The sequence below is a fragment of the Taudactylus pleione genome, unplaced genomic scaffold (genome assembly GCF_031769625.1).
Source record: "Taudactylus pleione unplaced genomic scaffold, aTauple2 ptg000236l, whole genome shotgun sequence".
NCBI classification, from domain to species: domain Eukaryota; kingdom Metazoa; phylum Chordata; class Amphibia; order Anura; family Myobatrachidae; genus Taudactylus; species Taudactylus pleione.
In genome coordinates this window covers 5090605-5107625 of record NW_028284638.1, presented here as the reverse complement: position 1 = coordinate 5107625, position 17021 = coordinate 5090605, and the positions used below count along the sequence as shown (strand labels likewise).

Genomic DNA, 17021 nt, shown 5'->3' with positions numbered 1-17021 from the left:
TCACAAAATATATAGTAGAACTGTTAATTTCCATACTTCATATATTTGTAGCTATGCCAAGAAAATATACTGCTGAGTGTAACTGATGTCTTTACTATCACCACAATAGCTACTACAGCTGCTAGGTCATTTCAGCACACAAAAGGGTTTAAGTCCTAACATTGTCAATCAGCTATTAAGGTGTGAGTGGAAACTTGCGTATGTACATGCTGAATTTTAACAAGAGTTCCTCTAGGTGAGAAGGGTGATTGTGTGTGAGGAATACACCCAGCCACAGGTCAGAGGGGAAGGCAGGAATGAGCCGGTGAGGAGGATGAGCAGTAGCAGAAAGTGAAGGTGACGTGCGCTGCTGCCAGTGAGGGTGTGTGTGCTGGATGCAGCTCCTCCTTACTCACAGGCAACCCAGAGAGGGAGCTGAGGAGCTCGGCATGTGTCAGACAGAGTGCTCCCTGCAGGGAGAGGGACACACACAGACCTGCTGCTGCTGCGTATGACAGGGAAGGACGTCTGGGCTACTGTACCTCACCTGTTGCCAGTGTTTTGGGGAAGTGGAGACTGGGAGGGAAAGTAAATCTGCCTCTATTTCTCCTTTTCCCTACCTACCTGCCTTGGAGACTGTATTATAACTTCCCATTACTCTGTCTCACATAGCCATGGAATTAATGCTAAGGGTAATGATTGCCTGTTCCCTGTACATGACTGCTGCTGGGGACTATGACGGAAGGTAAGCACACCTAAATGCGTGACTGGAACCTTGTTCACTTTGGCATCTCGCATCACTATCATTAGAGTCGCTCTCCAAATGCTGTTGAACTACAATGCCCAGCATGTGCATGCAAGCATAGTTTGACAGAGCAGGTAAGGGACGGTAGCAGCAGTACACAGGTTACATGACTGGTTTGCAGATGACTCCCTTACGTTATGTATACAGCAGTGCCTCCGAGGTGCGGAATCTGTTGGGAATGTGCAGCGTAATCGGGGACATACAGTAATGAGCACTTATTGCACCGTGCCACCTGCAGCGTAATCGGGGACATACAGTAATGTGCACTTATTGCACCGTGCCACCTGCAGCGTAATCGGGGACATACAGTAATGTGCACTTATTGCACCGTGCCACCTGCAGCGTAATCGGGGACATACAGTAATGTGCACTTATTGCACCGTGCCACCTGCAGCGTAATCGGGGACATACAGTAATGTGCACTTATTGCACCGTGCCACCTGCAGCGTAATCGGGGACATACAATAATGTGCACTTATTGCACTGTGCCACCTGCAGCGCTAGCTACGTCTGTACAGGTCATACTGTACTTTCCTGTAACTAAGGTTATGCTATAACTCTACTTAAAGGAATGCTGAGATTACTTATCTGGACTCAAGCAGTTGTACAATATGAGGGGAAAAAACACGTCAATGCTGCTGGTCATCACTATCCAACGCAAAATGTGTTTGATTGTATTCCCAGAATGGTGAAGCAACACAGGATGGTGTCCCCAACTCCTCTCCACTCTCTTAGTGCCACCAGTATGCAGCCCCCATCTTCTGTCAGTCACTGTGGTTATATAGAGCAGTGGTTCTCAACTCTATGCTTCATGTACAGTAGGTCAGGTTTTTGAGGATTTCTGTCTGTGGAAACAGGTGGAATAATAACTGACCCAGCAAAATAGATCAGCTTGCCTGTGCATGATTAAATCCACAAAACATGACCTGTTGGGGTTTACATGAGGACTGGAGTTGAGAACACTGATATAGAGCAATGAGGAGACTACTGTAGTATTCATATAGCACGGCCTGCCCAGCTAGTGGCAGATTACACTGTTTCAGTGTCTAGGTATTCTCTGCTGTGTAATGTTGGTGTAGAGCAGATGACACTGTACCAGCTGCACAGAGATAATGTTGAGGGCTGGAAGGTGTGTGTCTAAGTCAGGCAGCTCTTGTGTAGCTGAGGAGAGATAGGGCTGAGGGGTGAAAGGTGTGTGCCTGAGTCAGGCAGCCTGGCAGCAGCTGTGCGTGTGGAATGAGGCGTGCAGATGTGCTGACAGATAGGACACCTGCACCGTCTAGGGGCCATATAGCCGCTAGGAAACAACTAGCTCTAAGACAGGTTCACTTACATTTAGTCCTGTTCACACTACACTACACTAATTATATCTGTTTTATGATACACTAGTGCTTTTAGTGGGCCTTGTAATTGAGTTACAGCATTATAATGCTTGAAAACAATGTTATATATGGACTCTCTGTAGGAGCACTAAAGTAACAATCAGTCTGATGAAAGCAAATGTCTAATTAGTTGCTGTAGTTAAAGTGCTTATTTGTTAGAATATCCCTGATATAGTATTCTCTATTTATATATTGCCATGATATTATTCCACAAGAAAATATTTAATTAGTCCCCAACTTATTCAGAAGCAGATGTATCAAAACTTGGAGAGAGATAAAGTATTAGAGATGAACATCGGAAGCCCGGCATCGAATGGCTGCCGGGCTTCCGACATCAAATCATGCAATGCGATCGCAACTAGCCATCGCATCGCAACAAGTTTATTAGTATAACCATTGCGATGGTTGTACTAACGTTCCAAAAAGGGGGTGGAGCCTCGCAGCTCTCCTGTCCACGTCACTGTGGGGGTGTGCCCAGCACTCTCCGAGATGCTGGGCTGTCCCCAGGCTCCCCCTACATTGAGAATAGATGTCACAGCCTCCCAGCGGATGTGCATCGGAAAGCTGCATCTGATGGATGATAACCATCGAATTTCCGGTATTCGATGGAAAAAGTACTACCATTGAATCAGAAACATTGATGGTTGCTAACCATAGACTTCAGATGTCCATTACTATAAAGTACTAACCAATTAACTTCTAACTGTCACTTTACAGGCTGTATTTGAAAAATGTCAGTTAGGAGCTGATTGGTTGGTACTTTATCTCTGTCCACTTTATCACTGTCCAAGGATTAATACATTTCCCCCTAAGATGATAATTAACATAATAGTATGTTTTTGTACTGTGGGAGGAAACTGGAGCACCTACACAAACTTGAACACGTGGAGGACATACACACCCCACACACCTAGGGGTAAATTTACTAAAGTGAGAGGTTTTAGAAATTAGTTTTAAAAGTGATGTTGCCTGTAGCAACCAATCATATTCTAGCTATTATCTTCTAGAAGGTGCTAGTTAAATGGTAATTAAATCTGATTGGTTGCTATGGGCAACATCACTTTTCAAACTCGCTTCTAAAAACTCTCACTTTAGTAAATTTACCCCCTAGTGCCCTGGTCAGAGCAGAACCCAGGTTCCAGTGCTGTGAGGCAGCAATGTTAACTGTATGTACTTTAAATTGTGCAGTAGTCTAATAACTAGAAAGCATATACGTATAATAATATACATGTGTGAGAAAAAAAAGTGTGCACACAATATTGCTTCATATTATCTGGATTTTATTTTATTTTTTCCATAAAATAATTACTGATGTTATAGAAGCTTGTGATCTTATGGTATCCATGTGTTCATGTGCACATCAAATAATCACTTTCTATACCTTGTGCCAAGTGTACAGTGCTCTGTTTTTTTTGTTATGTGATTAATTTAATTTGAACTTTCTCTTGTTGGCATAAACATAATTACATGAACTCTGTTGCAGATGATATGGTGATAATCTGAAACTTGTCAAAAAGCAATAAGTATATTATAGTTAGACATGTGCTAAGAAGTCTTATTGTCTGTGAATAAGACTTGCCTTGCCTTGGATTATAAATTTTTACAGAATTCCCCAGTTGGGGATATATTGTTTGCTCTCGGTCAAGTCCAAAGCCAAATAAAACCCCAGAAATTGGTTAGCTAGGATGGAACACTGATACTCAAATCAAATCAATTATTTTCTCTCTGCAAATGAATTGGAAAATCATACAAAGCTTACCTGTGGGGGCAAATAGTATGCCATACTGCTTTGCTTCATGTCTGGCTACGCATTAAAAATACAGTATAATTGAACTTCCATTGGAAGTTTTGTATGTTTCATATTGTTGTTAAACTCAAAAGCACACGGGCTGATGGAGTGTGTGATACAACTCATATCAAATATATGTATATTGTTGGACTGTCCTGGGCACATTTTATTTCATTAGCGACTGTTCTGTTTGTAATTGCTGTGCAGTTCCAATCCATTTCTCTATCTGCTGGACCTTTTGCATCCAGATGTCCAATGACAAGTTGTACAGGTCAAAAAATTATTTAAACTGCTGTAGAGTCACTGTTTCACATAGAAATTGCTGATCTGAATAATATATAAATCTTATATTGATTAATTACATGTACAGTTCTTTCTTTTAATCCTTTACAACAGGTACAGGAAGGAGGAGGTGCTTTACTAATAGCAAACACAAGGGGATATATATGGAATAATAAATAGCCCTATGGCTTTCAGATAATGTGTTTTTTCCCCTCGCTGGCAATGTGGCTTCATTCTACAAGAGGTTACGGCAGGCGGTGGCACAATAGCCAGCGGGACTTCTGCTGGTGATGAGATTTGCTGGCTTTTGCCAGCGATAGCAAGCCTAATGCCGCATACACACTAGATGATAAGTTGGACGATACGAACGATATTGTTAATCTCGTTTAATATTGTCCAGTTTGTATGCAAAACATCGTTAGCGATGCGTGCTCCCGCGGATCGCTAACTTTATCTTTCATCGCCCATACTTGCAGGGTAACCTGACAATATCGTCCGGAACTGCAAATACAGGGATCAGGGAGGGTGCCGTCGCTGAACGATATCGTTAACTATATCGTTCAGTGTGTATGCTCAATGTCGTTAATAACATTGAGCCCTGCAGTACAGGGGAAACACAACAATATCGCTCATGGAGCATATTAAGTGTGTACAGTATGCAGCTTTAGAAGCATCACATTGGTACATGTACTGCTGCAATAGTAATTATTTTATACCAATTCAGTATGGTGATAACAGAGGAAACGTAAAGAAACAATGCTTTTTAATTGTAGGAAAGGCTCAATTTTTAAAGGTTTAATTTTTTTGAAAATGTTTATTGTATTTTATTTTCACTTTGTGGAACTAACAGCGTGGGCTTTCAGTTCTACTGCTCATGTGCAAGCCGACTAGACACGCATGTGTGGACTGGCATGATGAAGCAGTATATTAACTCTTACTATGGCCAGTATCAGAGCGAAGCAGGTGAGTATCTCTCAGCTGCCTCAATTAGATTTTATTGAGTAATTGCAGCAATAAGACATTTTTCATTACCGCTTAATAATTGGGCCCCAAACGAGTTTGGCGGGCTTGCTTTGCAGAAATGCACTGTGTGTCTGATTCAGGAATGGACACTAATGCACATCCATGCGACTTTGTACGCAGCGGTTGTGCAGTAATATGCTACTGCAGGAGGCTTCTTGTGTAAATAGACAGCTCCTGCCACCTTCTCTGATCCACTTCTGCTGAACTTCCGTGAACAGTAACCCTCAGGCTACTCAGGAGCATAGAAGGTGTTAACCAGTTGCTGTAGTGGGGGGGGGTGCTTTGTGTACCTGAGGATTGGGGTACAGTGACATCATTCTATGACACATAACTAATACTCCTAAATTGTTTCTCATAGGGTTCAATAATATTCCATGGGGTGGGGGGGAGTGGTGAAATAATGTTGTGTCTAGTTGCGGTCTGACTCTTAGCATTGGCATTATGTGAATAATGTTAGCATTAGCAAGACCATTTGATGCATGTTCACAGGAGTGGTCCATTAGCATACCTTCCAACTTTTTCCCCCGGGGAGTCGGGACTTGCGCGCACCGGAGGCGTGAGCGACCGGAAAGGGGGTGTGGCCTGATCCTAAAGGGGCGTGACATTGTGACACGCCCCCATTTACATCCCTGAGGTGCATGCCCAGCATCTCCGAGATGCTGGGCTGTCCCAGGGCTTCCCCCCCGTGCTATGAATAGATGCTGTGCGCATGCGCATGCGCATAGCATCTATTCTCGCTCTGCAAACCTGCTGCTCTGCATAGCAGAGCAGCGGTGTATGCTTCTCCCAACTTCCCACCCAACCGCGGGACACTGTGGCCCGCGGGCGGGACAGTGGGATAGTCCCAGAAAAACGGGACTGTCCCGTTGAATGCGGGACAGTTGGGAGGTATGCATTAGTGAATGACAGTTATTCTGTTCATGAATGAAGTAGTCTGTCGGGTAATAAGAATTAGAGATTACTTTGATGTACACATGTACTGTACATTCAAGGAAAATTAAACATAGTTTGTCAGAAAAAAAGATAATAATTACATTGGTTGGGCAACAATAACTTGAAATCTTATTCCATATGTATTGGTGTGTAGCTGACACCTTTCATTAATATGGCGAATAATCCGCAATAATTTGTCATCTGACACTAGTTCATTCTGAGGACACTAATACTGATAATGAGGACATTGTCTAACATACACAGGTCTCCACGCCCATCTAGCTTCCTTCCTGCACCTGGTTTGCACATCATACATAACATTTTCCACTTTAGGTGCATTGACAGTTCTGTAGCCTTTAATTAATTGTTTTTTTCTCTATAATAAATTATGGTTCAGTCAGAGACTCAGCAAGTTTTACATATAATTTTAGACACTTTCCTCTGCTGTGTGTTTATTTTGGCTGCTATTTTTGGATTGGACCAAAGCAAAAAAAAAAAGGAAATCCAGTAAAAAAATAAAATAAAAAAATTGTCATGTCAAATTAATAAAGTGTATGTATATGTATATATATATACACATATATATATATATATATATATATATAAACAATTAGCGCTGACACAGAGTGTGCAACGGAAGTACGGTGAATTCAAAAAAAGGTCCACAAAAGTGTCCAACAAAATCCAAACAAATCTGTAAATGCATAGGAAAATCCAAGTAGAGGATGGCCAAGCTCCTTGTCTGGATACAGACCACCTCCTCGAATCTGAAATACAATAAATGACAAAGGCGCCTTCTAGTGCAATAAGGTGCAAATGTCACCATTGTGAGCTGAGTAAAATGTATAATTGAACCCGTACCATATGACTAAAGTAAATAGGCTTATCTCAAAGTTTCACATAGGTCCACACAAAGTCATCCACAGTATGGTTTTTCATACGTTTAATAGAACTCCAAAAACACAGACAAGATAAAAACAAACATACATAGTGCAAAATGGTTTACAATAGATAGAGAAAAAAACAGCTTATCTGAAGAAGATTGATCGGTATTCAATCGGGAAGCCGGCTGCCTTAATACCGGCAGCCGGCTTCCCGACTGTCATATCCCGACGAGGGATGAAATGCCAGGCGTCTAGATGTAGACGCCTGACATTTCCCCGAGCCGGGAGACAGGCGCCCGGCATCCCGATCGAAGGGATGCCGGGCGCCGCGAGCGGACAGCCCCGGGGGGGGAGGGTTAGCTTTAGGGCACCCGGGGGCTACTTAGGGTTAGGCACCCCCCAGGAGGGTTAGGGTTAGGCTAGGGGGAGGGAGGGTTAGGGTTAGGCACCCCCCGGGGGACTTAGGGTTAGGCACCCCACGGGGGACTTAGGTTTAGGCAGCGGGGAAGGGTTAGGCTTTGGCCATGGAGCCCCGGTGAAAGGGTCTCCTGGCTGTGGCATTACACCCCGGTCGGTTTGGTCTGGTGCTGGTTTTAAATATAGGGGGTACCCTACGCAATTGTTTAACCCCTATATTTAAAACCAGGACTGGCCCTGCAGTCTGGTGCTGGTTCCTAAATTACGGTGGAACCCTACTCATTTTGTTCCCAGTAATTTTAGGAACCAGGACTGGCTGGCAAGTCCGGGGCTGGTTATGCTTTAGGAAGGGTGACCTAAACACTTTATATTAGGTATACAGGCTGAAATATACACAAATCACACTGATCTGTGTATGTTTCTGCCAAACTCGCAGCTCAGAAGGTGAGTGTTTAAAACTTCTATTTCACAGTGAGTTTGCTACAATCTCACATGAGATTGGAAACTTGAATCTTAGTAAATTTGTGAGTTGCATCTCTTTGTAAAGTACTTCCTAATTTGGCCGATGGTGAGCTTTTTCGAGTTTGCAGTCTCACATGAGTTTTAACAGTGAAAAAAGAGAACTCACTTCAAACTCTCTCGAGTTTGTCTTTAGTAAATTTGCGAGATGATAAAAATACCTAAACTCACGTGAGTTTGCAAACTCACACAAACTCACACAAACTCGACCCTTAGTAAATTTACCCCTTACTGTGCTATGAACTGGATGTTATTAACTATTGTTTTATAGGGGGAGTGGGGAGCTTTCCTAACATACAACTTGTTATCAATGGCGCCTTTCAAGGGATGGCAGCAGAAACAGGCCCCCTCAACCATTACTAGCAGCTGTGGAAAGGAAAAACTGCAACATTTATGAAAAAGTAGCATAATGAAGGAAAAATAGCAAATTTGAGGAAAGTACACAATCTAAGGTAAAAAGGTAAAAGACAATTCTTACATGAGTCACCAGCACCATGCATCGTTATGCTTAATAAGCGACTTTATACCAATTCCTTTGCTAATCTTAAGTGATGTACCTACTGTAGCTCACTATAAGCAAAGTAGGATGCAAAATTGAGGAAAACGTACTGTATGCAGTGGCAAATCCAGAAATAAATTATGGGGGCACCATAATCAGTGGGGGAATGGGGGGGGGGGGCTAGGCTAGTGTGTGAGATTTGGCAAAATAAAAACAATTGCTGTGTATATAGGCTCAACCAGCAGTCACTGTTCCGCCACTCGCTCGCGGGGGGACCTATGGGCCTGTTGCATTGCTGGTATAAAGCATCTTATGTATGTGGACCAGTTACATGTTAACTAGTAACTGTTAAGAAATAGAAGACAGTGGGCTCGATTCAATTGAACGCAAATTAATTAGCGCTGGGAGGGAGCTCCCGGAGCTATTCAATTTAGCGCGCTGTTAAGGATTTCTTCTCGGACTCCTCAAGGGGTGCAAGCACAAATCTGACAAAAGTACAGATGCAATGCTGTTTTCTGCCCTTGGCACGCGGAAACAGCATTGCACCAGCAGTTTAGTTGGAGAATGCCCTTTACCGCGACTAAACACCCTGTTTAAGGTGCAAGGGGCAGGAGAACGGGCACTCTCCGACCTAACAGCACGCTAAATTGAATAGCTCCGGCAGCTCCCTCCCAGCGCTAATTAATTTGCGTTCAATTGAATCGAGCCCAATGTTCATAATACAGAATCTCACTTGAGGGGCAAGAGTGCCTCCAATATTACAGGGTGCTATTTATAGTGGATTGAAATAGACCACCTATATAACACATTATGCTGAAACCCCACCTGCATGTGATGCATGGACAAGATCGGTGCAAGGTTTTTTGGCTTCCTAAGCTAAGCTTCAGTCTACTGTCTCTCCTCCACCCAAGACCCGCTTTCCAGCACTATTGTAAAATAAAAATTGTTACCTGATAAAGGATGCAGTCCAGGTGCACTGGTATCAGATGCAGTATTCTGTCCAGGCTCCATGTTCCCCAGGGACAAATGCATAAGTTTTAGAGGCGGGAGGTTTCCAAAGTGCTACATTTGTAGAAAGCAAAGTAAAAGTATCTTGTCACAACAGCAGATACTAGACACTTATTCAAACACATTGTGAAATGCCAGTATACCTACACAATACATAAATAGGCAATTAAATTATCGATGATGGCAAAGTGCTGGAGTAAAAGTCGGAATGCTGGCACATAATAGCCATCAACATCACGCATTTTCCCTCAATAATTGTGCAATGTTTGGGTGGCAAAATTCTCGCTTATGTGTGCAGCCGCACGTCCCTGAGAATCGAATTGCCCCCTAACTGTCTTTTGTAAATCAAAGAAACAAAAATAATAAAAACATGAAAATCTTCACCAGATATTCCCTACAATGCCTTTCCTTCACATGCCCTCTGCCCACCAGTTTTTCTTCACATCCTCTCATCCCTCTATCTTTTCCCTTATGTGCCCCTATGTCCATCAGCTCTTCGCTTGTATACACATCCTCCTGCCAGCATTGCCCTCACATTATACCCATCATATTTTTGCTCGTATGCCCCCTCTGTTCATCAACCTTTTTCTCACTGCTGCTCTGCCCACCTGCTTCTTGTTCAACCATCATATGTTCATCTGCCCATCAGATATTTAGTTAGATGCTACTCTACCTACCAGCTTTCACATATGCCACCCTGCCCACCAACGTTTCCCTTAATGCTTCGCTGTCCACTAGTTTTTCTTTACATGCCCCTGCCAGGGTTGCATAAAAATCAGATTTGAAAAATAAAATAAAAATAAAAAATGGATTTATTTGATTCAAATCAGATTTTTGGGGATTTAAATAGGATTTTTATAAAAAAAAAATGTAGGTAAACATTTTACGTTTTTAAACGTTTATTTAAAAAAAATTGTACTAAAAAAATTCTATTTAAATCAAATAAATCTGTTTTTGATTTATTTATTTTTTTAATCCAGTTTATGCAACCCTGCCCCTGCCTACCACATTTTTCCTCATATGTCCACTGCTTTACCAGCTTATCAATCCTATGCACCTCCATTACTTGCATAGAAAGAAAAACAAGAAGTGTGTTAAATATTGTGCACTTATTAGACCATAGAGTGAAATTAGAAAACGTGTTTTAAATATTTTTTTTCATTTTACTGTTGGTCAAATATATGTATAATTCACTTTATTACAGTAGTGTGATGTTAATATTTAACCTGTAGTCAGATGTTTGTTTATTCACTTATCCTCCATATATAGTTCCAATTAATCACATCATTATACAGGTAGAAATATTAATAATATCAGCCTCATATAAATTATAGAGAGTCACAATGTTATTTGACCCTGATACATGTAATCTTATATATATACAGTACTGTGCAAAAGTTTTAGGCAGGTGTGGAAAACATGCTGCAATGTAAGAATGCTTTCAAAAATAGAAGTGTTAATAGTTTATTTTTAACAATTAACAAAATGCAAAGTGAATGAACAGAAGAGAATTCTAAATCAAATCAATATTTGCTGTGACCACCCTTTCCCTTCAAAGCAGCATGAAGTGTAAAAGAGTGTTAGATAGATTGAAGTAGCTGCTGCATATTTTAAAATTGAGGTGAAAAATAAGAGGTGTGAAAATGGTACATATATAATAAACAAACAATAAAGGTGCTAAAAAGTGCAAAACCTCTAGAGTGATGCCCTGGGGTGGCTCGGCTGGGCTGGTTTGGGGGTGTCCTGCGCTCTGGATTTTAACCACAGTATGTTAGGGACCTAATCTAATAGGTTACCCGGATGTGGTGGGTAGGCCCATAACATTGGCCATGATAATGCTAAAAACCTCTATTTATTTATTGCAAAATTTTATTGCAAAATTTATATATAATTAGTATAGTTGGAGTTGTGCACTTGTAATTTTTCTTTTTTGTGTAGTAAACATATAGACCCAGCATCTGCCGGGTCACCTAAGTTGCCCCATCCCCTCAGCAGCTCCCCCTGGCCCCTTATTTCTTCGCCCATGCTCATACCTCCCATCCCTGCCTTCTCCAAACCCGTTATACCAACCACCCCCTTTCCCGGTGCTTTTTTTCTCCTGTCGGTGCTGTGCATGTGTTCACGCCACACTTAATGTGCGCAGCGCACTGTGGGAGCTGAGGCGCCCAGCCGTGCCTATGCCACAGCCACAATTAGGACATCAGCTGGTAAATATTTTGCAAAACGTATCACCTGAAAATGACAGCAATGTTTGTTACTAATCCAAACTGAAACAACTGCTTTCAATATTGATCTAACTAATGGACCCCAGTCATACTGGAGGTGATATGACTTCAACCAAGGAGTCAAACAAATTGGGCAATTTTGCCATCTACAAGTTTGGGCGATTTGAACAGTAAAGCTGGGTACACACTTTTTCGATTGCAGGCTGATCGGGTAAAACTGTCGCTATCAGCCATGCAGTCTGTGCTCAGTGTGACCTCCTGTCAGTTGCCTGTAAGCCGCGTACACATTGTGCAGACATAGCACAGTGCGTACGGGCTTCGATGGGATCGGGACGTCGAACCGATAAATACTGTATTAAACACCTGATCCTGAACTTTGCAGGTGCGTTAAAAGCCGTTTATCGGCCGACGATTGTATAGGTGTGTACCCAGCTTTAGCTGCCAATTTATTAAAGTGAATTTGTTGAAAATCCTCCAAAATCTGCATTATGTATTAATAAGCTACTGTAGCAGATATCTCCAATATCTACTGTGCTCCCTATACTGTAGTTGCAATTACTGGACTGCAATATTACAGAATATATCAAGCTCCGATAAGCTTAGCTATTCAGAGCTTGGCACCCTATAGCTAATGCCCTCTTATGGCCATTGTATGTTTTCTCTTACTCTACAATGTTCTTTGTATAAACTTATATATTTCATGGCAATGTCTTAATCATAAACATGGGGAAAGTATTTAAATACAATTTGTAATTGTATCAATCTTTGGAGATAGCTGGCTGAAATTGTAGCAGATAACAATGCTATTTTATAGATTACCAAGAATCCTGCCCCTTTGTCTCTTTTTCCCTGGAAAAAAAAATTAGACTGAAAAGAAAAGCTTTGTGGGAATAAAACCTGCACACACTTGTAGTATGAGCTCCCTAGGAAATAATATAGAATGCTCTACATATAATGAATGACTCAAGAGTCATTGAGATGGAAGTGACTGTGTAAGATAAGAACTTCAGATCATGTTAAGACAGGTACAATAAAGAGTACTAGTAGTGACGGAATGATGCAGGTCCGGCTGTGAAAGACTTTTCTGCACAACTGATGAGTAGCAAGACTAGAATATGTGGCTCTTGAACTTTGGAATATGTGCTTGACCTTTTAGACATAGTGACTGGATATCAGTGTTCAAAGAACACAAAATAATCAGTTCTCTATAGACTATATTGCATAGGTGACAGGGTATCACTAATGCTGGGTACACACCGGCAGATATATATCTCGTTTGTGCGTTGGTCAGTGTGTACCAGCGATATATCTGTAAACGACGTCATTCACTTTAACGACTTTATCACATCTGCCATGATGCACAGCCAATATATCTGCAGATCTATCTCCTCATCGTGCTGTGTGTACGGGCGATCAGCCAACTTCCCCTACACTTGCAGCAGAGGCCGTGTGGATGGAGAGCGATGCGACCTCCGGTCAGCGGGACCCGCGGCCAGATGACAGATGATGGTTGTTCAGTGTGTATGGACAACCATCATCTGCAGATATATGTGTTACGTGTGTACCCTGCTTAAGAGTAGATGCGAGGACCCCACTTTAGACCTTGACCCATAATTTTTGCACCACTTGGGTAGATCACAATTTTCAGGGTCTTCAAAGTTATTACGGAAGTAAAGTGTAACTGTCACTAGCATATTTAACAGCTCTCTGAATATATACTGTAGCATAGACAAAATCTATTTTACAGTTTATTTCTGATACAGACATATAGGGGCTAATTCGGAGTTTGGATGCATTTGTGTCCATGATTGCAAACATAAAATGCGTTCACCTTGTGTACATGCAAAGTTGCAAAAATCTTAAGATGCATAGACATCTGCACCAGTATCGTGTGCACCAGCAATACCTGCTAAAATACGTTCACATAACCATGTAGTGTATGCACAAGTAATAACAAAAAGCACCTCTCAGCATCAGTATGAGCTTGCAACAGTATAAAGTGCAAGGAGGATCTACAGGTTTCCTCAAAACATGTTTCTGTTGTTAGCCAAGGAACAACACTAGGTCACAGAGATACATATTGATGGTATGTGACTTTGTGCAGCATTTTGATTTCCTAACTTGTGAGCGTAGGTGACTTGTGCCTCTTGCTCCACCCAACAACACTGCAACCTTGCTGTGAATGAATGGTACACTTGTTTCCATGAAGTGTACTCTTGAGGAAAAATAATAATACAGTATTCTTTGATCAGATCTTAGACTTAGTTTGAACTGGCGGTTGCCCTGATTTTACTCGTAGGTTTCCATAAGAGTCAGTCCTTGTCTATTATAACAGAGAAGATTGCCCCGCGACACATACCTAAGCAAGTATAGCTCCCTTACTGCCGTAGCCCATGACACTCTCCGGTGGATACATAAATTTAATACAGATAAACAAACAGCGATCAGACTGGTCCCCTGCTTGGGTGGTTTACATTTATATTTTTGAACATTAAAACACTTCTCTCTCATAACTCACATAAGCAATTATATTGCTATTTTCATTTACAATACAGCATTATGCATCATTTAAAGGACATTATGGCTGTTGCCACTTGATAAATCTGTATTTTTTATCTTTTTCTCACTGTTATCCACATACTGATCTTAAATTCAGAGTAGGTTTTATATACTAATAATCCTGATGATCTATTCTTACTTCTAGATGTTCACATGCTCAGGTCAGTGTGTCACTCATTGATGTTTGTGAGTACTAGACAACTTAGCAGTGGATTTAGCTGGAGGCTTTAGTTTCATAATAGATTTCTTATAGCTTGCAGTGGTACTGCTTGGATGTCAGCCATTGGTACTTTTTAGGGAAAAATACTGTTCATGGTCCAGCTCTCCAGACTCAGGAATATAAAAGCTCACATACTGGTAATATTAACTTGATTTTACTGTCAATTAAATAAATGTATTTTACTTTTACTGTATGTAAAGGATTATATCACGGATTTCATATATATTTTGAAGAGTACGCATTTCTCCCTAAACGTGTCTTCTCAAACCCTTCCAGCAGACATACTCTTACAGTTAAATTGTGACCCACATTGAAATACAGCAAAGAGAGAACTTGAGATTTAAAAAAAAAAAAAAAAACCAGTTAGTGGGTGATATGTTATGTTATGTACTGTACAAATGACAGAGGGCAGAAGCCTTTTAAAATAGAGTTGAGGCTATAACACAAAAGGGCTGATGCAGAGGTGAAATAATGGCTGTTTGCGGAGCTTATCTTGACATAATTCTGTGCAGGCTATGAGATTGGTGCATTCAGTTATAGGCAATGCAGAGTCATACACATTTTGGGTCATATCTACACTCGACCAGCGACATAAAACGTTTGTGTGATGGAGCAATGTCATAATTGCCTACTTTTTTTACCTCATCTCCAGGAGAAGCTCGGAGAGGAGATGAAGCTGGCTACTTTGGGGGGATGAGCCGGGCTCTCGTAGGTCGGGGGCAGGTCAAAACTGATGCAATTGTGACATTTCAGCCCTGCCCCCTCTCTACAGCCCAGCGATTCCAGGTATTACCATCCTGCCCACTTCATTAGGAAGTGGGCGGGATGCGGGAGATCAGGCCACTCTTATGAGGGCGCAGGGGACTGCCCAAAAAATCACCTTTTCAGCTGAGTAGGCAAGTATGCTCAATGTCACATAGGCAGGGGCGCCGAGAGGAGGGGGAAGCGGGAACTAATTACCTCGCCATGATGGAGGGGCTCGGGTCCACCACCTGCTCGCCTCACCTCTTTTATTTGTCAGCGGCATCATCATCATAATCATCATGAGCAATCTGCGGGGGGAAGAGAGCGATCACACTGATAGCACCCTCCCTGGATTTTCCCCTGGCCACGCCTCCTTAGATTAGGGTATGCCCCTGAAAGTACCAGGGCCCTGCACAGCTTTCTATGGCCCTGGTGAGGGTGTGTTCATGCAAATGCGAGCTATGCAATATAGAAATACATCTTTTTCGAGGCAAATCAATTGGGTAGGTGAAATACACACTGATAATGATGAATAGTAGCAATCCATGTGCATATGTGGCAGTATCTTGAGAAGCATACAGCTCTGCATATGTACCAATATTTAACATTTTCCATGCATGCTTCATTTGCATCAGAGTAGAAAAAAAGACCCTGAACTAGTACCTAAAGCCTCACCAGCACAGTCCTGGCGTAGACAACAGTTTTTATTCAAAGCTGTGTGGTATATAAGTTTAACTTAGTAAAGATGGGGACACGAAGAGACGCAGGGATAACTGTGGCGACTGCTGATAGTCATTGTTTTACATGGAGAAAACTTGGAATAGTGTTGGTCACAACCTTTATTGATTAATTGCAAATCAAATTGTTGTACTGTATGCTGTATATACCTGCATTCAGTTGCTATGTTGAAAACCACATCTTAATCTTCTGCATCTCAACTGATTGGCTAGCAGACCTTTCTTCGTCCACATCTTAAATGAGATAATCTTTCACCTAAATCAGGTTACAGCAGCTGCCTCCCAACCCTGAGAGTCCTGTGCACATATTTTTGGAGTAAATAGATACAGTATGTATTCTAATATACACCAACGTCTATTATTGTTTACATCTATCATCTAGTTGCTACTGCACGTGTACTGAGAAGAAGCATCTGATAGTAAATTTGGATGTGTTGCTGCTGTTGTATGGTATTAATACCATTATAAATAGTTTATAGTTCACCATTGGAATGTGTTCTATACTGGAATGGTATGGCTCTGATAAACCTACCTCATGTCACTTTACTGAATTTGCCTAATGATTTCTTGTTTACAAGTTATGTATTATCTTACAGTATATAGAGGTTGAATCAGGCTAGCCATGGGTTTCTAAGAACTAAAAGATGAGAAATGATCAGATGAATATTTTTTTGTTTCATGACTACCTGTGTTATTTTTAAGCGGGTTCACACAATACAATATGCAACCCAGTGACAGTGTGATGCGATGTAACAATACATTACGCGCGACGTACACACTGCACAATCTGGGTGATATGTTATTACATGCTCCATGTAACAGCACTGTGTCATTCATTGCAGCGTCCCATTTGCTGTACAGAACAGCAGATGGGACGATGAGAGGAACGTCTGTCGTTAACAATGGGTCGGGCGTACATACTATGCTACTTGTACAATATAAAATTCCAATCCGCGTTGGAATGATATATCGTACAATATATCGTATAGTGTGTACCCAGCTTAGACTATTATTTT

General features: G+C 41.6%; 1 protein-coding gene across 4 annotated transcripts in view; it reads left to right on the top strand.

The window, feature by feature from the left end:
• The first annotated feature begins 441 nt into the window (after nt 1–441).
• The window catches only part of NPNT (nephronectin), a 120733-nt gene continuing 104153 nt past the window's right edge, over nt 442–17021 (top strand). For all 4 annotated transcript variants that reach the window (XM_088479476.1, XM_088479477.1, XM_088479475.1 and 1 more), the window contains exon 1: nt 442–724. In XM_088479476.1, coding sequence (XP_088335602.1) covers nt 654–724 — 71 coding nt within the window. In that variant the 5' untranslated portion in view covers nt 442–653. The remainder of the gene's footprint in view (nt 725–17021) is intronic.